This window comes from Acanthochromis polyacanthus, chromosome 18 (genome assembly GCF_021347895.1).
Source record: "Acanthochromis polyacanthus isolate Apoly-LR-REF ecotype Palm Island chromosome 18, KAUST_Apoly_ChrSc, whole genome shotgun sequence".
NCBI classification, from domain to species: domain Eukaryota; kingdom Metazoa; phylum Chordata; class Actinopteri; family Pomacentridae; genus Acanthochromis; species Acanthochromis polyacanthus.
This window is the reverse complement of record NC_067130.1, coordinates 25089194-25113641: the sequence shown is the minus strand read 5'-3', so window position 1 is coordinate 25113641 and position 24448 is coordinate 25089194. Positions and strand designations below refer to the sequence as shown.

General features: G+C 39.0%; 1 protein-coding gene across 2 annotated transcripts in view; it reads left to right on the top strand.

Moving 5' to 3' along the window:
- slc12a2 (solute carrier family 12 member 2) overlaps nucleotides 1–24448 on the top strand; it is a 72485-nt gene that overhangs the window by 12870 nt on the left and 35167 nt on the right. For both annotated transcript variants that reach the window (XM_022213421.2, XM_022213420.2), the window contains exons 2-13: nucleotides 7817–7936; nucleotides 10189–10264; nucleotides 13511–13606; nucleotides 17335–17474; nucleotides 17659–17769; nucleotides 17959–18067; nucleotides 20057–20181; nucleotides 20496–20580; nucleotides 20677–20837; nucleotides 20963–21070; nucleotides 21200–21323; nucleotides 22044–22145. In XM_022213421.2, the coding sequence (XP_022069113.1) occupies nucleotides 7817–7936; nucleotides 10189–10264; nucleotides 13511–13606; nucleotides 17335–17474; nucleotides 17659–17769; nucleotides 17959–18067; nucleotides 20057–20181; nucleotides 20496–20580; nucleotides 20677–20837; nucleotides 20963–21070; nucleotides 21200–21323; nucleotides 22044–22145 (1357 nt within the window). The remainder of the gene's footprint in view (nucleotides 1–7816; nucleotides 7937–10188; nucleotides 10265–13510; nucleotides 13607–17334; nucleotides 17475–17658; nucleotides 17770–17958; nucleotides 18068–20056; nucleotides 20182–20495; nucleotides 20581–20676; nucleotides 20838–20962; nucleotides 21071–21199; nucleotides 21324–22043; nucleotides 22146–24448) is intronic.

Below are 24448 nucleotides of genomic sequence, written 5' to 3'. Positions count from 1 at the left end.
GTGTATATGGCTCCGTAAGTCTGGATGGGATCTGTAGGGACTTTGCGCATGCACGATTCATCTGTCGTCTGGCCGTGGAGTGATCAGACACTGGGACTGCTGCGGGGTTACTGGACTGACAGCCTGTGCTTTGGGAGGGGGAGAAGCTCACAGCAGCACCTGCTGCTTGTTGAGGACAGTAACTGCAGAATGATCCGAGTTTTCCTGTCAGAGTCTCTAAAACAGCAGAAAAAGTCGCTAGATTTGTCGCTAGTCGCTTTTGACAAAAAAAGTCGCTAGGACGCTTTGGAAAGTCGCTAGATTTAGCGAGAAAGTCGCTAAGTTGGCAACACTGCATGACTGTAGTTAACTCTGTGTCAGTCTTGTCAAAGCCGAACCACTTCCATATAATCAATGTAACATGAGGCCCTTTTCTCACGACCAACTCTTCGTCTGCTGTTCTGTCCGCCGTGATGGGGGTGTGAGCGTTTTGGTGGAAGGAGAGGAAAGGCGGAAGCAAACGCCAGTGCACAAGTCATAAAAGGCAGAAGAAGAATCTGTATTGTTATATATTTAAGCTCGCCTCGATTTTACAAATTGGCAAATTTTCCAATCGTCAGGTTTTAAAAATGCGAATTTATCGAATTAATTCGATTTATCGCCCAGCCCTAGTTGGGACTGTTTTGGGTTTTGTTCTGACGAGCCATCTAACTGATTTATTGAATAACATCTATGACACTGTTCACACACATTAAACAAATGATTACTGTATTTATTTTAAATTTCATTTGTGACACCATTGTATGTAATAGTGATTAGTTCAAAACAATGTCCTTGCAGTGTACTACTTAAGAATGTTAATTTATACATATTAAATATAAGAAAATAAAGCAATCTCAATTCTGTTTGTGATTTGTTTATTAATTATTCTTTTAAAAAATAGAAGGAAAAAAAACAATCAAAAAGCACCAATAAGAGTAATGTTAAATTACTGGATCAATAAGCAGTATTGGTAAGAGGAGTGTAGGACTGTTCATGATACCCATCCCTATTAGGCAGGCTCCTCAAACCAGAGTCTATGGGAAAGGGGCACTTATTAAACAAGCGACGGCTATTACTTTTCACACATAAATACTGTCAGGAAGGTATATAGGAATGAAAAGTCTACCTCACTTTTCTTTAGTCATTACAGGGTAAGTCTCTTCAGAAGCATCAGTAAATGAACACTGATAAACCTATGACAGGCCTATTTCTACTGAAATGCCAGACACATACCCCATCCACCCTATACTGAACTGCTCAGCAAGTCCATTCACAGATGCTGTTAACTTACTGAGCAACAGAGGTCCTCACTGTTTGCTGGTTCTTTACTCATCACCTCTTTCACACTCTCACCAGAGTCAAATAGTAATTCGACACGATTCCAAAACAAAAATCTCTGCAGTGTCAGGCCAGGCCATTTTGGTTCCATCAACAGTCCTCAGTGGGCAGTAGGGAATACAACTCTGGGAGAGTTTCAGTGGAGCAAAAGAATAATGAACTGACTGGTGGGAGGTTTTTCCAAACAATGGTGAGATGTCAGACAGTGGACATCTGATAGGTCCTCTCAGTCACTGATGAAGTCCTGCAGGACGTGTGGGGGACTGTCAGCTTGAGAGTTCATCAGAATCAACCAGGCTCAGAAGATGCTTACCACAGCAGTGTAAATTGATACCTGTATCTAACAAAATGTACATGCAGACTGAACTTTTGTGATATTCTTAATAAATGCTGAAAAACTAACAGGCTATGCTAATTAGGCTTGGGCGGTATTACCGCCGGTGTTTAAAAATAGCAGCCGTATCGGTTCCAATACCGTCATGAAAATATGCAATGCTCTTATACAGGAGATAAGTGTTATGAGAGTGTGTGGCTCTGTTATGAGAGTGGGAGAGAGAGCTGTGTGTGTGTGTGTGTGTGTGTGTGTGTGTGTGTGTGTGTGTGTGTGTGTGTGTGTGTGTGTGTGTGTGTGTGTGTGTGTGTGTGTGTGTGTGTGTGTGTGTGTGTGAGAGAGAGAGAGAGAGAGCGGGTCCCGCTCGTAGTGACTTGGTGTCAAAAAAGAACACAACTTCTGCAGTTTGGGAGTATTTCGGGTTCCAGGCAAACGAGAAAGGAGATGCGGTAAATACTGATGAAGCAATTTGTAAATTCTGCAATCAAAAGGTGATCGCGAGAGATGGAAACGCCTCTAATCTAAGCACGCATCTCCGAATCAACCACCCACTCACTGCTGCGAGTATTCAATTTCCGAACGTGAAGGCACAAGCCAGTAACAGTAATAGTCATGGTAATACCGTATACCCCGGTAAAATGTGAAGGAAGTTTGACGGTATCAAAATTTGGATAACGCCCAAGCCTAATGCTAATGACCGATAGCAACTGCAACACTTACTGTGCTCAAAGAGGCTTAACCCCCAAATATTTAGTTCACAAGTCTTCAGGCTGGTGGAAATAAAATGATAAAACAAGTCTCAAATGCCTTGCTTTTAATTGCCCCTTGAAGTATTTTGGTTTTGAGTCAGAAGTGCTACTTTCTTATGCAACCCAGTACAATCCTCTCTTCAGTGACCATAGTGTGTAGTTCAGATGAAAACGGGCAGTTCCAGCCTAATGCACAAAAATGGTAACCTTTTTTGATCTGTTTTGTTCCATTAGTCCTGACAGTATAAAGAAGATGAATTTTTTTATTATATGTTGTTAGCAGATCAAGCCGGTGTCATCCTTGAAATGTAGCCATGTAATTTTGTCAAATTTCAAAAGATTTGTAGATGGTCTTAAAAGGGTTTGTTCAAATCTTATTAGACTTTAAGACTGTTGTTGTCCAAGGTTACCTTTTGTGAAATCTAACTGCATCATTTTTTTTCTGGCAATAATAATGCTCTTTGTGGCAAATCATGGTACAGTTTGCACTATCGTTACAAGCTTTCGATGCTTTGTCATTGTTGTGCAAAGCCAACCTTTGTGTTGCTTCAGCCACATAGATAATGCTCACTCACTCATCCTGTGTCGTCTGCACTGTTCTCTGTGCTGTGCAGCAGCAGCTCTTATCCATACCAGTCACAGTTGTTATATTGATGTTTCAATGTGTAGTTTTTGTCTGCTTAGACTGGTGTTGTACAAGTAGAATGTGGAACTGACTGAAAGCTGAAGGCTTAAACTTGTTCATCACAAGGAGCTAGCAAGTGAACTCAGTGCCAAATTGTTGAACTCCAACTTAAAAACAAACAAAAAAGATCTCAGTAGTTCCCACTTCAGATGTGGCCCTGTAACAGAAGCAAAGAAACATTTTCATCTTAGTCTGAACAGCTGGCTTATTTTTTATTTTTTCCTAATTATCTGTGACTTTTTCACTTGCTGTAAGAAGATGGAAAGAACCTGTCTTCAATGATTCCCTGCTGATTTGTGAAATAGGGTACCGTGAGCAGGTTTTTTTTTTAATAAATTGAAGGACTGGCTGCCTAAGACAGAATATTTGTCTTTTTAATAAAAGCACTGATTGCTCTTTTTTCATAAAGACATAATTCAAAAATGGTGCAGATGGCTTAATACCATACTGTTCTTTAGGACTTCTCATTAGTGTTTGACAGAATCTTGGAGTAAATTTTCCAGATTTGGTCTTGATCTTATTTAATAGTTTTCCCCAAAGGAAACACCATGATAAGCAACACTGCCTTTCCAGCTTTAAGTTGTACTTCTGTTGCAAAATAACTCAGTGGACAAAATTAGTAAAAATTGTCAGAAAGATTCCGATGGCTCTTTGTCATTGATTTACCTACGGATTAAGAACATTATGTTGAAAAATCGGTGCTTCCACAGTCTTAAACCTCAACATCATTGTCGTAAAGACAAATCGATCAGAGCAAACTAGTAGTTATTCTAATCACCTAGCCTACATGTAAGAAAACACTCAGTAAGCAGTTAAAATTAAGCACAACTTAATCGATTAAGGTTCTGCTTTGTCTGAAAAATATTGCATGTCTTTATATCATTTGAGACAATCACATTCTTCTGTCATGACATCACATTTTAAATGCCAAAGAAATATGGAGCACTTTGTGCTATGCATTTGAGCGTTGCACATTGACCTATAAATCATAACAAATGACTAAATACAAGTAGATAACATAAAATAAATACTTTGCAGTTTAGCACGTGCGTGCCTGCCCTGAATGTGGTTATATAATGCTCCAGTTAAAGTCATATGTCAGTTTACTCTGACACAACCAACCTTATTTTCATATTCTATGTCAAATACTGCCAAGCTGCACTGGTTTTAAAAGATACCCTCTGTCTCAAGCTATTCCCTGGATATTGTAAACTTTGCTGATTTACAGCATCCGATGAAAAAGGGTGACGGCCATCTGTCAATGCTGCAGCCCCAGCTAGTGGCAGGTGGTCGTGTAAGAATCTTAGATGCAACAAATAGTGAGCAAGGTACAGTGATAAAATATTAATATTTAGTTTGACTAGTATTTCTGGTGATGACTTCAAAGGGTAGCAGTGTTGGACAGTTATGACCTTTTACTCATAAACGCATTCTTTTTTTTCATTATGACAAACAAGCAGAGGTGGCATCAAGTCTGACCCCCTTATTCAAACCTACCAAACAGATGCTGTTTGACTGACAGTGTCCCTAGTTAGGGCAGCAGACCTTGATTTCAGTGTTCCATAATTACATTAGCAGTTTGACCTGACATCACTCACAGCTAAGAATGTAATGTCCCCATGCCCAGCTGTTTCAGAAATTTGTGCCAGAAGCAGATTTAATTACCTTTTCAACTGGTAAGCCAACCTTGCTATGGTAGAGCTCATTTTCACAGCCACATATATATATTGATGAATTTCACTGAAATACTGACTCATTAAACCGAGCCTTGTAAATGTCTAATGTCAAAACTTAGTGCTTTTTTGGTAGAGAATGATTATTGAAAATGGTACCAGAAGCTGTCATGAAATCTCTGGTCAGATTCATAACTTTACCATTTTTTACGATTTCTTTGATCTGTTATGCCTGATCTGTGTATAAATTAACCTTCTGGAGGAACACTCTGCAAAGACATTGTTTTGAATTAATCACCACTATATATATGTGATAACTGAAGTTATAATAATTATTGTATAAAGCAATTTTTGGAGCAAATCAACTTATAATTGCTAGTGCTGTTGTGATGAGAATGATCAGAGCCTCTAAACTATACTCACAAAATAAATATTATGCAGTGTGTTTCGTTACACTATTCAGCATTATGACAGAATTAAAAGCTCCACTGTGAACAAAATCTAAGTAAATGTCAGTACATTGTGTTGATAAAACCTTGCAATTCAGTTACTTCCTCTGCCTCTAACATCAACATTCAGTTAGAGACACTGTAAAAATGAAATGAAACAGAATTTGTCTGCAGCTGGCACATCAGTAAATCCAGCTGTTCTGTTCTCTGAAACAGAAAGTATGAATGACAGTTTAGTTGATGCTCTGAATTTCAGACTGACTTTATGAATGCAGCCGCAGTTATACAAACCGCTTGCAAATACTTACTTTTTATCATTAACCCATGTTCATATAATTTAGTTAACTTTGAGTACAGGCTGCTAAACAGACACGGCATACCTGGTTTGTGAGAGATGAATTTTTGCTGACTTTTTTTGACAGTTTGTGCATTTTTCTGCTCTAACATGGAAATGACTTGTAACTATGTAAAACTAGAATGTGGTACCCACCCCAAATTATATAATTACTGTACTTTTAAAGGTCTCTGCATGCCAGTCCTTCAACTCATCTATTGTTTCTCAAGAGGAACAATAGGTAATATGGAAAATGGCTTCAAATTGTGGGACGGAAGTCTGACTCATGTAGTAACTCTGCTGGAGTTGAAAGGAACCACATTTTAGTTTTCTTAAAAGGCACCAATTAAAAATGCAAATTTTAACAGAGTTGGTCACTCTGGGGATGAGCACATTACAATCCTTATCTGTTGACATGGACCTAAAGGGCACGCACACAACACATCTGGTCAGTGAGCTTGCCCTTCACAGCAGGCCAGAATGAATCACCACACTTCCTTTCCACTGATGTGAAATAGCACAATAGCAGAAGATTCATTGTCCCAAGGTCATCCATATCCGGAGTAAACTATCTGAAAGGGAAATGTCAGTGTAAAAATACATTTTTAAGCAAGAATGTAAGTTCTACTTGTAAACTAGACATCTATAGAATCTTTATACACAGAACAAGTCACATGTTGATGCTCACATTCACTTGAAATCTGAAGGATTTTGTGACATTAGTTGCAGGACCCAAGAAAAGGGAGGCCTAAGAATTTTTGTTGCAGATAATTCTGAGAATATTAGGGACCCCTGCCAAATAAAGGCCAGAATGTTTTAAGAGATGCCTTTTACATAGATTTTCTTCTATTAGCTTCTTTTTAGCAAATAAATAGGCTAAAACAATTCTTTACCTGTTAACACAAAGCAACATGAAATTTCAGTAAATGTTAACATATTACTAAATCTTATAGAGAGACAGTTGCACTTATTTATGCACATGACACAACAGCAGTAGTTTTGCATAGTCAGACCACTCTGTTGCACAGAATGGCTTTGCTGCACTCAATATTCTGCTATAGTAGGGGAAAACATTCAGGCTTATTTGTATTTTTTTAACCCGTGACAGTCATGTTGGTCAGTGCTAAGTGAAGGATGCAGCAAAGGTGTACTCTCAAAATAGTGGCAGGGGAGTTGTTTTGATGGAATATTTGTATGGAGGGGTTGAGAACCATCATTAAAATGGATAATTCACAGAAAGTGCAGGGCTGCCTAACTCTGTGATCCAAATCCTTGGCATGGCTTGAATTTTTAGTGTGATATGTTGCAATTGCTGTTGTTGTTTACTATGGTCAAGAAATTTTAAAAATGATAGTGAGTAGATAGATCATGGAGGAGAGAAAGCCGCATGGATGGGATGGACAGCCAGGCTACAACAGCAGCAACTTCAGTAATTATTCATAATTATAAAGAATCTCTTACATGGTGGCAAGATCAATCAGGACCAAACCCAAGTCACACTGTGTGCATTATTTTAACCCATAACTGACACTCTGTTGTCACAATTTATAAGAACAGGTAAATCCTTTATCCCACAGTGGCCGTCCTTGACTTGAGTCCTGAACTCCATCACAGCTGTTACGATATTTTTATTTTATGTACGGTCCTCCTGACCAGCAGAGGGACGACATGCTGTGAAAGCATCACACTAAGTGCCGAGGATTGGTTTGCAGATGTCTTTTGTTCTTCATCATGAGGTCATTATGAACACTATATAAGCAGGAAAGAGAGTACGCTTCATACCCAGACAGACCTGGCAGGGAGGCCGCTGATATCACAACATTGTCTGTGCACAGGAAGGAGGCTTCCTGTGTTTGACATGCTGTAGGAACACTAGGACAGACATCCTCTGTAAGTGTGTCTGTTTTACAGAGCAAGTGACGTCAATAGAAATGAAACCTGTCAGCCACAGGGTGATATTATAATTACGTAGTTATGATTCCATGATTATTTACTCTCTTCATGTACTTTCAGATAATCCTACTGTGTTTTTAATTAAATGTAGCCCAGAATGCCAGATGAACATACAGTCCGAGCCAGATCTCTGTGTTTTGTCATTTGCATTCGTTTTATTAGTTGAATTGTTAAAAATTGCTTTTACAGAGGAGTCTTTCAAATATTTCACTGAGCAGCCTTATGTGTAGCCACATTCTGTGTTCTACATATAAATCTAACTCTATTTTTTGTCCTTCTTTAGGAGCCATTTGAGGATGGGTTTGCCAATGGTGATGAGCTGACACCGGCTGAGGAGGCTGCTGCTAAGGAAGCAGCCGATTCCAAAGGAGTGGTGAAGTTCGGATGGATTAAGGGAGTACTGGTGAGTCACTTTGAAATCCCGGCTTTCTTCTGCAGTCATAAAATGTCTGCTACTTTACTTTTTGTTTCTCAAAAGATTTCTTATTCCTCAAGCCAAGTCACCCTTAAACACTATTTTGTGTGACATTGTGACATTAGGTAGTATACAGAAGTATCAGACAACACGAGAAACAACAATCAGACAAAGTCATGCTCAGTTCAAACTAAAATGTTAGATATGATTTTGCAGTTTGCATATGGGTACAGTAACTTTACTATTTTTCCATTTTCTCATGGTTTTCCAGTTCTAACATACATTTTTGGTGCAGCTTAGACACATAATTGGGGTTAATTGATTTGACAGATGCATCGACATATTTTGTCATGTTCATATGTCCAAATGGTAACTTGAAGTCGCTAAAGGTTTTTAAATGCTAAATCGTAAAGAGCCTTCTGTTGTACCAGCTCTAAGTTGCTTCAAACTTATTTTTAGAAATTATAATCTATGGATATTTGAAATAAGTGAAATTTTACTTTTGTATACCAAATACTGTCCAAGTTCACATATTTGTCAACTTGGAAAAAATTGCCCCTCAACCCACTTTCAGCACATTTTTTTCACATTGAAATCTGAGGTTTTGTTTGCATGACAATACCTCAGAAATATAAAAAGACAAAGTGTGAAATTGTGTTTTTTCTCATCATGCCAGTAAGTCAGCATTTGCAATATTGAACAAGCAGATCAAATGCTCTCCGATTATAGATGAAAAATAGGGGGAAAAGACTTCTACAGTGAGGGAAATAAGTATTTGATTTCCTGCATGCTTCTTGATCATGGTCACATACACAAAAACAGTCTATAATTTTAAAAGTAGGTTTATTTTACTTATGAGAGACAAAAATGATCAAAAAATAAAGGAAAATACAATATCATATAGTTAAAAATGAATTCCCTACTGATCCCAACTTGAGAATAATAAATACATGGTCCCCCAACCAAACATAGTACTTATTAGAGCAACCCTTGTTAACAGTCACAGATGTCTTTGTTGATCGTCCTTGCAGTTAGTCACCCAGGTTTACATGCATCTCAGAGGACATGTTAAACCACTCTTCTTTGCAGATTCGCTCCTGATCCTTAATGTTCTGAAACTGTTGCCTAAAAATGTGAAGCTACAGCTCCCTCCAAAGATTAAGGTCTGGAGACTGGCTTGGCCACTTCATGACCTTAATGTGCTTCTTCTTAAGCCGCTCCTTTATTGCCTTTGCCATTTGCTTTGGATCATTATCTTGCCCATGACTTGTTTTAAGTGCTCTGGCTGAGGGAAGGAGGTTCTTGCCCAAGATTTCTTGGAACATGGCCCCCATCGATTGTTCCCTTTATATTCGGATACCAAAATTAATATCCGGATACCGCCGTGGCGAACGAATATTCGGATATTCGGGTCCAGCCCTACTAAATATAACTGCTTTTTTTCAATATGGGCGTATTTTATATTTATAGGCATAAATCATCATAAAAACGTAGTCTCTATTAGTCCATCAAGTATTTGTCATATCAAACTAAACTATCCAAACTACAATGTATAATCTATCAATTCAATTCAATTTTATTTATATAATGCAAATTCACAGCATGTCATTTCACAGTGGTATATGTTGTCTGTCTGTCTGTCGATAGATCTAAGCTAGAGAGAGGTTGACTGGTTGAACTGTACATGCATTTGGATGCTGACTTACAGGTACCTCAGATGATATCTGGTTGGTTGCTGGTGGATTAAACCACTGAGGAAGAAAGCACTCAGCCAACTGAGAGATAGTAGGCAGAAGATGGATTTTCTTGTCAAGATGTGTCTGGATGTTTTCATCCTGCTTTTGTTTTGATGTTAGAAGACCTTACTTCCTCTCTAATATAAACCTTACAGTAACTCTTACATCTCTTGGATTCTTCTGCCTTTATCAAGTGGCGTAGGATATTCTTTTAATATAATCTTCTTAAAATGTGATCCTAAGCTGATCCCTACAAGGGGAAGAGGATCCTCCATCAGGGCCAGGTGACGATCTGTACCCATGGAGATGGGAGGTATTATTGTCCTGCCACAAGAATCTTCAACAGAGTGAAAAATATAAAGCATCAATTTGTTTCACAATGCTTGATATCTGAACTGTATGACAAGCAGAATCCATCTCTAGGACATTAGGAGCCTAACTGGTTCATTTAAAGCTGCAACCCCTCTTCCAGGCACCCACACTAACAGTATTTCCTCTCTGCAGGTCCGCTGTATGTTGAACATTTGGGGTGTGATGCTCTTCATCCGAATGTCATGGATTGTGGGCCAAGCTGGCATTGGTAAGTTGAAGACTTTAGATTTTAAAAGGAAATTATGAATTTGTGTTTTGAACTTGGGAAGTTGTGTGTGCAAAATAGCCATTGATAAAGGTGTTAGAACACTGCTTCTTTGCTGAGAAGAGTAGATAATGTAAGACTCTTTGCTCCTTTTCAGAATGTTATGTCATTTGGTTTTCTTCTACAAGGCCATCCTGAGGAGTGAACAGTAAACAGCAATGACAGGCAGTTTTGGACATAATACACTGCCCGGCCAAAAAACAAGTTGCACACTCTAATAATTTGTTGAGCTGCCTTTACCTTTGACTGTGGCACTCATTCTCTGTGGCATTGTTTTGATAAGCTTCTGCAGTGTCACAGTATTTATTTCTGTCCAGAGATGCATTCATTTTTCACCAAGATCTTATGTTGTTATGTCGTGATGGGAGAGTCGGACAAATGCGCAAAGTCTCCTCCAGCACATCCCAAAGATTCTCAGTGGAGCTGAGGTCTGGACTCTGTGAAGGCCAATCCATGTGTGAAAATGATGTCTCATGCTCTCTGAACCATTCATTCACAATGTGAGCCTCATGAATCCTGGCATTGTCATCTCGGAATATGCCAGGTCATCAGGGAAGAAAAACTCCATTGATGGAAAGACCTGATCATTTTCAGTATATTCAGGTAGTCATTCTTTAAGAACATAACGTTGCTGAACCTGACCAACCCCAGATCATTACCCTAACCCCAACAGGTTTGTAGGCACCAGGCATGATGAGTGCATCACTTCATTCGCCTCTCCTCTTTCCTTGATGTGCCCATCACTTTGGAATAGGGTAAATCTGGACTCATCAGACCACATGACTGACCACTTTTGTTCCTCGAAGATGATGGTTCACCATTATCGTTCCAGGTTTTAGTAATGTGTTGGACGTTTCTTAACCCAATTTCAGTAGTTTCAGAAATCTCCTCAGTTGTGTTTTTTGCTTGATGCAGGACAATAATTTGACTCTTCTGAGACAGATTAAAATTCTTTCCATGACCACAGGATATGTGTTCTGACGTGGTTGTTGAAGAAAAGAGAAGCTCCTCACTGCATTAACTAGGATTAAATAAGTTGTTGCCAGCTGAAGCGTATTCATGACTGCAATACTTATCCAACAGAAGGCTCTTACTGATTTGCTTAGTTAAATCCAGGTGCTAACTGTTTTTTTTTTGGCCAGGCAGTGTTTTATTTAGTAGATGTAATGGCACACCAGTTTGTCACTGATTTTGTAGGCTCACCTGTCCACTGTTTCCTATCATCTTAATGTGACTGTTGGGGCAGATTGAGGGTATGCCAGTATTAAAACACCATCCATCCATCCATTCTCAAGATAGATAGATAGACAGGTACTTTATTAATTTCCAAAGAGAAATTCACAATTCCAGCAGCATGAAAGGCAGAGAACATGAGAGCATGTAAGTACAGTCTATACACCGCTTTATCCTCACTAGTGTCGCAGGGGGTGCTGGAGCCTATCCCAGTTGACTCGGGCAGGGGACACCCTGGACAGGTCGCCAGTCTGTCACAGGGCTACATATATAGATGAACAATCACACTCACATTCACACCTATGGGCAATTTAGAGTAACCAATTAACCTCAGCATATTTTTGGACTGTGGGATGAAGCCAGAGTGCCCGGAGACAACCCACGCATGCACAGGGAGAACATGGAAACTCCATGCAGAAAGATCCCAGGCCCACCCTGGGATTTAAACCGGGGATCTTCTTGCAGCAAGGCGAAAGTGCTAACCACTGCTCCACTGTGCAGCAAAATCAAGTTCAGCATTTTGCTTCTAAAAAGGAGAAGCTGTTATACTTGCATCCATTAAGCAGCATATTGAGCCACTGAGAGATTGTGTCAAACCTTGCCTTAGAAATCGAGGTGTGATTCATGACCAGTCTCTGTCACTAGACAGCCATGTTATCCAGCTAACACGTTCCTGTTTTTTTCCATCTGCGCAATACAACTAAATTAAAATCTATGATATCCAAGGTGGAACTGGAGATGATTTTCTGCTTTTTATCTCTTTTTTGGATTACTGTAATGCCCTTTATACCTGTTTAAATCCTCACCAGTCCTCTGTAAACCACCCTTAGACAGTCCAGAATGCAGCTGCTCGTCTTTCAACTGGAGCTAACCAGAGATCCTGCATCACCCTACTCCTATCCTCTCTTCACTGACACAATTATGCTAACTTCTGAGGCTTTGCATGGCCAAACATCCCAGTTTATTGTAAACCTCCTTCATCCTTACACTCCAAACAGAGCTTTTAGGTCAGGCCAACAAAAATGACTTGTTGCCCCACTAACCAAGTTCAAAACCTGTGGTGATTATGCTTTCCAAGCTCTCGCACCTGAGCTGTGGAAGGCTTTTCCTCTGCACCTGAGATCGGTGGACTCCTGTGAAGGTTTTATGAGCTTACATCGTTTTTATTCAGGCAGGCTTTTGGTTGACCTGTAGCTGCTCTATTTTATGTATTGTTTTTGTTGATGTTTGTTTTACTGCACCATACTTAAGCTGGTCCTTCCTTGTTTTGTCAGTAAATTATGATTATTATTATAATTATTGTTTTTATTTTAGTTTTATTGTTACTGTATACCATTTTATGATTAGGTATCTGTGAAAGGTGATATATAAAAGCATTTTACTCACTTAAACATTGTACTGAAGTACTGGCAGGAGTCTTGAAGACAAATATCTCCAAATCTGGACACATGAAACCAAAACATTTTGTTCTGGGAACTGTGTCGTTGTTTTGTGATCTACTCCCCTTTAACTGAGGCAAGATAAAATTGCAACAAAGCAGTCAGGCAGGAGTCCGTCCCATCCAATATTTTACTTTGATGTGGCAAAAACTGCAGATATCTGACAAATATCGCTGACCAGAAAAAATGACCTATCAGAGTGGCACACAGCCCATGTTTACTGACATCATGGTGTTCATCACTCTGTCACTTACTTTTTCAGTTCACTTACAACACAGTACTTCTCTGACCCTGAATACTCTGACACTTGTAAAAAATTCTCCACTTTGATGTGAAATATCACCACAAAGTGACACATGTGCAGACTTGAGTGTACGGGCTCGTCTTCATGGCTATGCTGTTACTTTTCACAGAGCTCAAAGAGTGATTGGAAAGTCTGCTAGAAAACTGTTAACAGTGTTGCACATTCTTTTCATTTAAGACATTTGCGGTATTCAGACTGTGCTTTGCTCTGCAGCTCTGTCCTGTTTGATCGTCGCCATGGCCACCGTAGTGACGACCATCACCGGCCTCTCCACCTCAGCCATCGCCACCAATGGATTTGTAAGAGGAGGTATATATTATGAATAATGTGCTGCCTGAGGTCACAAAAGAATATATCTAAAAATCAGAAATCAGCAGTGACCAGTGACTAAATTTAATCATCATATTCTCCAGCTCTCATCTAACGGTCTCTTCCTGCTGTTTGGTATGAAATGAGATTGTTTCAGAGAGAAGAAAAATTCTACAAGTCACCAGATTGCGACACTTTGTTGCAAAGTGATTAGAGGCAGTGGTAGCTCAAAGTGAGTGGTCTGACACCGATGTTTACACAGTCTTCAGTCACAAGTTCAGGCAAAATAGATGTGTCTCGAGTGTCATATTTCTTAGTGTAGTGAAGATTGAATCACATTGAAGCAGTAGTAATATTCTAGACATTACGTTCCTTCTCTGCTTTGATATGGACCAAGAGTAAGCTGGTAGAAATTTTTTAGTTTTTAAAATGGTTGATTCGTAGAGACTCCAGCCTTCCTCTTCGAGAACCACTCATATAGTTTAATTGTGATGAGTATCGTTAAGATTTTAATCGTACTGTAATCAGTGCTTTTACTTATTTTTTTAAAAGGAAAAATTAAAGGGTAAAGATAGTTACAATTGTTTTTTTTTTTTCTTTTTTGATTGATCAAGTTTCCATTCAAGTTACATGCAAAAGACTTGTTGCAACAGGCAAAGTTTCTTCTCTCTGGCACTCTGTGTGTGTGTGTGTACGTGTGTGTATGTGTGTGTACGTGCATGCATGCATGTTTAACAAAGCGGTTATGTAGCAATAATAAAAGGGAAATCTATTCTTAACAATGTCTTCAGTCCTAGTAGCAGACCTGATACTGTTGGAACTTTTTGATCCTCCTGTGTTTATTCTTCTAGACTCTGAGCCAGTTTCATACCGGATTTCGGTACTCATCACTTTGCTTTAAAAAAATTTTGCTCAGATGACAGTGCACAGTTAGCCAATAGAATTTGTTTTAGTACCAGCATGGACCATGCTGTCGTTTTGTTTTTGAAAAAAATTCCAATGAAATGTATTGTGGAAAAAAATGTGACAGTGCCAGTGTTAACATATTAACATGTTTATTTCTTTGACAACTGAGCACATTTTTTCTGCTGATCAGGACTGTTGGATGTCTGAAAGGCAAAAAAGCTAACATGTGATTTGATTTGAAACAGCGCTGGCAAGAAATGGAGGCAGAATTGGAAATTGGCATAAACCTATTTAATTTAGGCGCTCACTCATGATCATAGTGCAAAATGTTCTAGGTGTTGAGGTGCTGGTGAGGATGTAAAATGGAAATACCATTGGGCTCCATTCTACACAAACTTGTGTAATAACTTAGCAAACTGGAGCTTTCTAGGTACCTCAGTTTGGGAAAATATGAGCTCCCAAAGTTGGACGAGATTTTTAATTGGCTATTTTTGGTGGCAAAAATCTCAGTGTGGGACAGGTACCAGAGACCCCAAATTTTTCTACAAGACAGTTCCATCTGTCTTCTATCACTGTACAGAAAAGCAGCAGGGTTATATTTGTAGTTACTGAGATATTCTTACTCAAAATGGCGTGGGTAATGTCGTTTTTTGCTTTTCAGTACTTTAAATTGGGATACAAGTATTAGTAGTCATTCCAATGGTAGTATTATGTATGTTTTGTTCGTTTTGAAATGTTAGTTGTTAAAGGTGATTACCTTCAAGAAGTGTAATGGTATAACTTAGGTATACAAAACATGTCATTACACTTTTTGAAGGTAGTCACCTTTAACAACTAACATTTCAAAAAGAACAAAACATGCATAATACTACCGATGGAATGACTACTAATACTTGTATCCCAATTTAAAGTACTGAAAAGCAAAAAACGATTTTGACATCACCCATGCCATTATGAGTAAGAATATCTCAGTAACTACAAATATAACCCTGCTGCTTTTTTGTACAGTGATAGAAGACAGATGGAACTGTCTTGTAGAAAAATTTGGGGTCTCTGGTACCTGTCCCACACTGAGATTTTTGCCACCAAAAATAGCCAATTAAAAATCTCGTCCAACTTTGGGAGCTCATATTTTCCAAACTCGGGTACCTAGAAAGCTCCAGTTTGCTAAGTTATCACACAAGTTTGTGTAGAATGGAACCCAGGGGTGTTAGAACACTTCTGTGCAGTATTTCTAGTACTTTTAAGGTTCCAAACCCCACGCGTGAGTAGGTATCTCTTAATTTTTTAGCATTTTTAGCAAGCCCCCACGGCCTGCAGAGTGTAGGGAATCACCTGGGGATGTTTGTGGGGCACTAGCTACATGCAGAGGCCTTGTTTACTAACTTACAGCTCTCTGGTATGTCTAGATGCTGAGAAATAACCACTTAAAGATGCAAAAAATGCTGGTGAGGCTTTTTATAGCCCAAATTCTGAAAATTTCAGACCCCCACAACTCAGAAACTATTTGAGCTACAGGCCTACAATTTTGCATAGAAAGTACTTTTGTGACTATCTAATGGCATGTAAATTTAGAATAAATTTAAAATTGGTGCGGCAACACCCCCAAGGAATATCTGGTCATTTCACCTGGAATGACCCGTCTGTTTTAATTGAATGTGTCTGAGTTAGTTTCCATGTCAACAAGCCCCAAGAGGAGGAGGCGAAACAAAAGTCTTTTTGTTAGTTCCATTATAGAGAAATTTAAATACTGTTCACTTTAAAGATCAGCTTTTATTTTCCAATTGTTGTCATCACTATACATACTATACATCACATTTGTGTAAAGTTGGACTTTTCTCAATTTCCCCATGTTACATTGCTGCGTGACTGTTCTGCTTTTGAGTTATGCTGGGCAGCACTAGGATGTTATTTTAAGACTCTGTTCTCAGTGAATGGCATCTTGTGTTTGACTATGTGAGAATGGGGTCTGTGACGGATGAAGTACAGCTGTTGTGCTGCTGGGGAGGTTGAAGATATGAAGGTTAATTTCATACAGGAAATCAAGTCACACAACAAGGATTTTTTCTGAAAATTGGTCGGACTTCTAACCACCTGGTGACTAGTCTGCCCAGAATGACTTAAAACTATAATGTTTGATTTGAACAATGCAATGCACCATAGTCAAAACTATACACAAAGATGAAATATTTTCTTATGCTGCTAATTTCTCCAGCCAGACGTCTTGGTAATTCTAAGCCGCTTTGTTACAAGCAAGTGTATGACTGCAGATTGGACCCTGGGGCCTGATCGCGCTTGTGCAGATAGACATACTGTTTCAGACAGCTGATTGGCAGTGTGAAATGTAACCCTAGAACTAAAACAACCCTGACATTGTAGACAGGCTGCCCACGAGACTGTTTCCAGCTAATGATTTAGTGTGACTGTGATGTTCTTAAACACATTACATTCTGCTGAGAAAGTGCATAATTTGCCATTGTGTTAAGTGTGATAATTGAAGCCTCTGCTGGCGTTTTTAGTCAAATAACAAATCAGGCTGAGGAAGGTTTTCAATTGAATGAAAACCTTCCTCGGCCTCTGGGGACAGGTTCTGACTCTGATCATGACACTGAAAACCTCTCACTGGGTCTTTTGTTTAGTTTTGGTGGACTGTCAGTTTGGATCATATCAAAAGAGTGTTATTCCCAAATGCATGTATGTTCTATAACAAGCATTCTGACATCAGTTATCATAATAATAAACATTCTGTCAATTCAGTTTGCTCCAAGTTTTCATAGCTGTCTACTTTTACTGACATGCTGTCCATTACCTTCTGTTTCCAGGTGGAGCATATTACTTGATTTCTCGGAGTCTGGGGCCAGAGTTTGGAGGTTCTATTGGTCTGATCTTTGCCTTTGCCAATGCAGTGGCTGTCGCCATGTATGTGGTGGGCTTTGCTGAAACTGTTGTGGAGCTTCTTAATGTAAGTCTCTCCTCACTTTATATTGCATTAGACTGTTACTGATTACAGCTGTTATTGATCAGCTGGGATTGGTTCTTTTGGAGTCATTGGTAGAGACAATACCTGTGAAAGAGCTGTACTATTTGCATTTAACACTGGCAGATTGCTCTTGTTTCATTTAAAAAACCTCTCATTTTTCTCTCAGGGTGTTGATGCCATCATGACAGATGAAACCAATGATATTCGAATAATCGGAACAATCACGGTCATCCTTCTCCTGGGCATCTCTGTGGCAGGAATGGAATGGGAGGCAAAGGTGTGAACAGTGTCCAATGTCTCATAAACTGAACGTGCTCCAGTGTAACCGCTGAAGAAAATTCCCACAACAGAGTTTAGGAAAACACTTTGAGACTCACTGACAAACAGCATGATTGTTACATAATTGTTATAACACTGGTTAAAAAGATCAGCAGGACTAATGCTTTGGTTAATTTGCTTTCTGTAGGCCCAGATCTTCTTGCTTTTTGTCCTCATTACAGCCATTGTCAACTACTTCATTGGAACCTTCATTTCTGTCAAATCAAAGGAATCTGCTGGCTTTCTGGGCTATGACGGTATGACCAATTCATTTCAGTATTATTTATGTAGCCCAGTTCACAACATAAGTCGTCTGGGCTCCTCACATAGTATGGTAAATAACTCCTATTACAGAGAGAAGCCCCACAAGTCCTAATGATTCCCTCTGAGCAGCACTTAGCAAAACGGATGGGTATTGTTAAGATAGTAATACCAATACTGTATATCATTCAGGTACTTAAAGGGGAACTTCGTTTTTTTTTTTCAACCTGGGGTCTGTTTTCATATGTCATTTCATACATGTGAGTGATAGAGAAATGAATTTTTGACATAGCTCCAGTATTTAGCCAGGCAGGCAGCTTAGCAGCTCAGCTAGCGAAAAGTCACTTTTAACAGGAAGAAACCTCCAGGTAGAACCATACTCAGGGAAGGTGGCCATCTGTTCAGACCAGTGGGTTGAGGGTAATGGAGTGAGAGAAAAAGGAAGTGAACAGACAAACAACGTGTAGCAGAACAATAAATACTTGCAAGGTTGCAGCGGCCAGTAACTGCAGATCACAAACATGTGGCTCCACAGCCAGTGATACCTGCAGGAACAACAAAACACAAAGGAGACACAGTTAGTGACATGCACTTTTGGCATGTAAGTGTAAAGAGAGTATAGGAAAGAAGTAGAGAGAGATGCTCGATGCATCATGGGAAGTCACCTAGTAGCCTATAGCTGCAACACAGAGGGATGTATTAGGGGAACCTGAGCCAGGCCTAACTATAAGCTTTATCAAAGAGGAAAGTTTTAAGCTTGATCCACAATAGAGGAGCCTGAGAGCTGAAGGATCTGCTTCCCATTATACTTTTTGAATCCTTGGGAACCACAAGTAAGCCTGCACTCTGAGAGTAAAGTGTTTTTTTGGATAATATGGCATTACAAAAGCTTTAAGATATGATGGAGGTTTGTCAATAAGGGCTTTGTCTGTGAGGAGAAGGATGTTTCATTTTTAAAAGACGTATCTTGGTCACAAATAACTTAGAGGTCCTTACAGTAATATTGGAGGTCAAAGCAATGCCATCCAAATCAACTACATGGCTAGATGGCGTTTTTTAAAAAGTGTTTAGGGCCAAGTATAATGTAAAGTAATAATCAGGGAATTTTTTCTTGCTACTGTCACCTTAGGGCTTGCTCTGGGTTTTCAGGCCATTTGTTTTCTGTAAAGCATCTTGAGACAATCTGAAATGTAGAAGCTCGGGATTGTAGTGTCAGCAACTCCTGGGAAACTACAACAAGGAAATGCTCAATCCATGTCCATTCCTGCAACTGACACAGATGCAACAACAATAACATGGATTTCTACACATGATCGGATGCCGAGGTGAAGTTGGCGTTCTTCTGCTCCACTGACCCACACACTGGCATCTTTAAGACTTACGCCAATGGGTTTTCCTGGAGCTGGGTGTCAAACTGCGTGAGCCATGTGGAAAGTTGTGATTGGATAATTGGATAATTGTGTGTTGCAACTGAGACAACCCTGAATGAATGTGGGAGGTGTTGGAATTCTGACAGCAGTCACTACAAGGTGGCTCTATAAGATGCAGGTATCATGATCACCAGCCATTCAAGATTGCCGTCATGAAATCAGTTTTTTTCGCGGTTATAAACAGGAAGGCATATCCCCTAGTGAGACATCAGAACAAATGCTAGAAATGAGAACCTAGGATTGTTCTGGGTTTCTTCTGCTCTTGGAAGCGCAGCATGGGTCAAATGTGACCCAAAACTAATGGAAAAAGGGTATCTCCTGACTCGCACTGTGCATCAAAGGGTTTAGTAATAAACAGTATTTGTAGCTGTATGGAGGATTTTTTTTTCATGCTCTTAGATTATGTTTGAAGTCGAAGGCACACTGATACGTATTTCAATTCAAGGCAGAATTAACAACTTTCTCTTTCCATGACCCTGAGAGCTGAGGTTAATTCTATGTGTTTTGGCAATGAAAACTTTGTCAACTGATTTTGCCACTTTTTTTTCCTGACAGGTTCAATCATGTGGGAGAACATGGGTCCGGACTTTCGAGGCGAGACATTCTTCTCTGTATTCGCCATATTCTTCCCTGCTGCCACCGGTATTCTAGCTGGAGCCAACATTTCAGGAGATCTTGCTGTAAGTCACTTGTAATTTTGAACAAATCTCTCTAGAAAAAGAGATTCAGTGGCTTTATCAACTTCTTGACTGTAGCTGTCAAACCAAGCAAACCTATTGTTATCTAGTGGTGAATATGACTGTTGCAATTCATGAAACGAGTAACACTAAAACAGTAAGTGAGCTCATGATCCTCACTGTACTAGACAGATGATTGGAGAGATCTTCTAAATGATCTTTATTATCAAAGATTAAAAGGCTTGCATACTAATATATTTCTTGTTTGATCTTTTTTCTCTATGTTTTACATCTGTTTTTCTGGTTGTTTTTTGCAGGACCCACAGTTGGCCATTCCCCGAGGAACTCTCCTAGCCATATTGATCACAGGAATAGTCTACCTGGGTGTTGCTATTTCAACAGGTAGAGATATCCCTCAGATTTGTGTGCACTTCTGCAAGTTTATCACATTCCTTAACAGAAAAGTTTAATTTTTGCCTATTATTTTTCTACCACTAGGCTCTTGTATTGTGAGAGACGCTAGTGGAAATATGAATGACACAGCCAGTTCTCAGTTCGCGATGAACTGCACTGATGCTGCCTGCAGATTTGGCTATGACTTCTCTACCTGCAAGAATGAAAAAGATGGCTGCCGCTATGGGCTTCATAATGACTTCCAGGTATGCAGCAGCTCTATCAGAAGATGAACATTAAGTACTTTTGTGATATAGAGGTTAAAATCGCATTTTTTGTTGTTTTTATGCAAATGTCAAAAAGTTGAATTTGCACTTAATATTCCATCCAGGTAATGAGCCTCGTTTCTGGTTTTGGGCCCATCATCACAGCTGGAATATTCTCTGCCACTCTGTCTTCAGCTCTGGCCTCTTTAGTCAGTGCACCTAAAGTTTTCCAGGTAAGACCAGGTATCTAATGGATTACAGTAATAGCCAATGAAAAAACAGTTATACTTTAGAATTTTTAAGCTTATGATACTAAACGACTAAAAAACTATCAAAAAATGTCATGTTTTTCTTTTCCACAGGCTTTATGTAAGGACAACATCTACCCTGGACTGCAAATGTTTGCCAAAGGCTATGGCAAGAACAATGAGCCACTCCGAGGGTACATCCTGACCTTTGGTATCGCCTTGGCCTTCATCCTCATTGGTACGTCTGCATACACTCACAATTAGACGTTATTATTAAATGTGATCACAGTTATCATTTCCTATTTGCTGTAAGCTTAGAAACCTGGAGTCAGTGGTATTCCTTGGACTATATACTATGTAAAAAGATTTGTTGTGAATTAAAAGTAGCATTGTCATTTTATGATAACAGATCAGAAATTTCGCAATAATTTTCCAAATTCCTGAAAACACTAACTCAATTTGCAAAATAAGGAAAGTGCTATTTGGTGCATATATAATTACTCTTAATAATTTTAACTTGGTATACCTAGGGTTCTATAATAAATTAAGAACAAATGAACATGTATGTTTAAATGGAGCATTTATTTTGTGGATATTCCTGTTAAGCTTAAAAGCTAGAAAGTGGCATCAGTCTTTCCTGAAAACCTTTCAGAAAAGTATTTTCACAGATCTTTAAAACAAACCATTTTTATGTTTTAAAAGAGCATGGTCTGATGGGTTAAATGTGGCCCCCATGACATTCTTTCCACACCACTTGATGGCATCACCATGAGGCATTGGGATTTAATCTGAGGGGGAGCCAGAGTAGTCTGTGTCTCTTTGTACTGTCACTCAGTCGAATCATATTAGAAATTTTTTAGCATTTAGTTTCTCTAGCTGGACACACTGGAGGACATCTTGTTACTGCTGGAAGTTCTAGCCCATTCTGAGTTGACTGTTTGGTGTTTTCATCTTACAGCTGAGCTGAACACAATTGCCCCCATCATCTCCAACTTTTTCTTGGCGTCCTATGCCTTGATCAACTTCTCTGTGTTCCACGCCTCATTGGCTAACTCACCAGGTAAGATCAATACCAGGGCACATGAAGAAATAAGCAGTAAGACATACCAGGTACTTGGCTTATAAAAAAAAAAAGCAGACAACTCTTCTGCCAACATAGCAAAATCACGAGTTATATGGTGTTTAGCAGTGATTATGATGGGAAACGACAGTGTTTCAAAAGGAATTACTTGACGCACATAAATATCCTGAACTATAAAGTGCTTCAAAGAGCTTACTGCCCAACTACTTGACAGCTCACAGGACCGGCCAATAAGACTGCCAGTGGAAAAACTAACAGAGGTTAGGTGTACTGCAGTAGCAAGCAGGTGATAATTTACATGATGGTTTACCAGGGACATCAATCAGCATGCCACTGTTGGCTGAATGGCTACATTTTAATTCTTGTTCTGAGGCTATGAACAAGAAAAGAGAAAGCAGGTAAAAAAAAGACAACTAAGCCAAGGGTTAGAAATAGTTGGAAATAGACTACCCAAGCGAATAATACGATACAAAGAAAGAAAATAACAATCAGACCAATAGCCACAATTGTTGAGGGAGGCATGTTTCATTTAGCAAAGTAGCAAAGTTTGAACTGTCTTGGCTTGATAACACCAAAAGCTTGGTGATACAATGACTGCTTATAGAAATCATCTAGCCAACTGGAAACATGCTTGCGCTTTTCAGTTGCAATAAATCTACAAGCCAGGAGTTGGTGAACTAGCTATTTACTGTAGTTAGTGTGTGTGATGCTAGGCTGTGATAAATCTCTGGTAACGTGTTACCTCAAAGGGCAGTAAAGTCAAGAGAATAAGATTTGTGTGTGTGTCTTCTTAAAAAAACAATTTGTTTGAGAAAGAATTTTTAAAAAGATAGTAAAACACTAGGTTTCCAGTACATCATCTGCAATACATCGTCTCTTTGGTTTGTTCCACAACATTGAAATTCCTAACATAGTTTTATATTTTTGAATTTCTGCTCACGTAAACCTACATAAAAATATCTGAATATTTCATAGGAAATGTGATATAAAATAGAAAAATACTATGCCATGTACAGTGTTTCTCCCTTGTTTATTCTCAATGATCCATTTAGGAACAGCATTCAGTTACGTCCAGTGGGATCCGTATCTACAGGGTTTTGGTTTGTTTATTTGGTTGTTTAGATGCCTGGCTTTACTCCCAATCCAGTACAATAGAGTTTTGACTTTGATTCATAAAGACTTAAAAAATGATACATATAGACTATAAATTAATACTTTACAAATATTGGTGAAAAATAAGGTTAGTGTTTCAGTATGTCAGGTAACTGATAAAATTGAGACTATCACTCAGAACTGTTTAGGCTTCAGTTAACACAACATGATTACAGATGTACGCTAAGTCTTTGAGTTTTAGTTAATTATATATTGAGTCGCTTAGGTTCACCTTGACTATTTGCATTTATAGATGCAGCTATTGGTAAGTGAGAACATTTTTGAAATGAATTTTGGTGAAGTGACACATTTGTAAACTGATGAATGGCTGAATGAAATATGTAGTTGATCTTTTATATTGAGTAATGTGCTTTTTTCCCCTCAATACCAAAGCTCTTGCAGAACTGCAGGTACAGATTCTCTGTCTGCTTCAAATTCCTCCAGCAGGTCATAATTACATGGACTTAAATGGTACATGGCTCATTTTGAGGCCAACAGTAATACAGACAATATAATGGAGCAATGGATTTTAATACCTTTGGAACCACAAACTGTAAACCAAATTAATGTTCAGGTCTCTTCAGGCCCACTTTGTCCCTGCTCTCTGGGACATAAAAGCCTTTTTCCAAGGGGCTAAGAGGAACAATGTACCCTTTATGTCCTGTGGTTTGTTATAGACTCTGTCATTGTGTAACCGCACACTCCAATTGTATCCCATCACTAAAATCCCCCTAGTCTAGTTTCTGTGCTACCCAGTAAATAAATATGGTCCTTAATAGCTGGTATAACCTTCTGGTAATCAGTCTAACAGGCTGCTAACCCCCATTCTTTAACCCAAGCACATGTCCAACTCAAACTTTAACGTACCCATTTAACAGCAGCATTTACTGTCTTAAGACCAGGTTTATGATAAAAATAATTGGAAAAGTTTCCTTTCAGGGAGGATGACCACAGCGTCTCCTGATATTTAGTCTTTCAACTTGCAGGTTAGATGTAATATGGTTACGGTTAAAGGGGAACTTCGGTTTTTTTCAACCTGGGGTCTGTTTTCGTATGTGTTTTCATACATGTGAGTGATGGAGAAATGAATTTTCGACATAGCTCACCGGTTTTGGTGTGATTTCGGAACA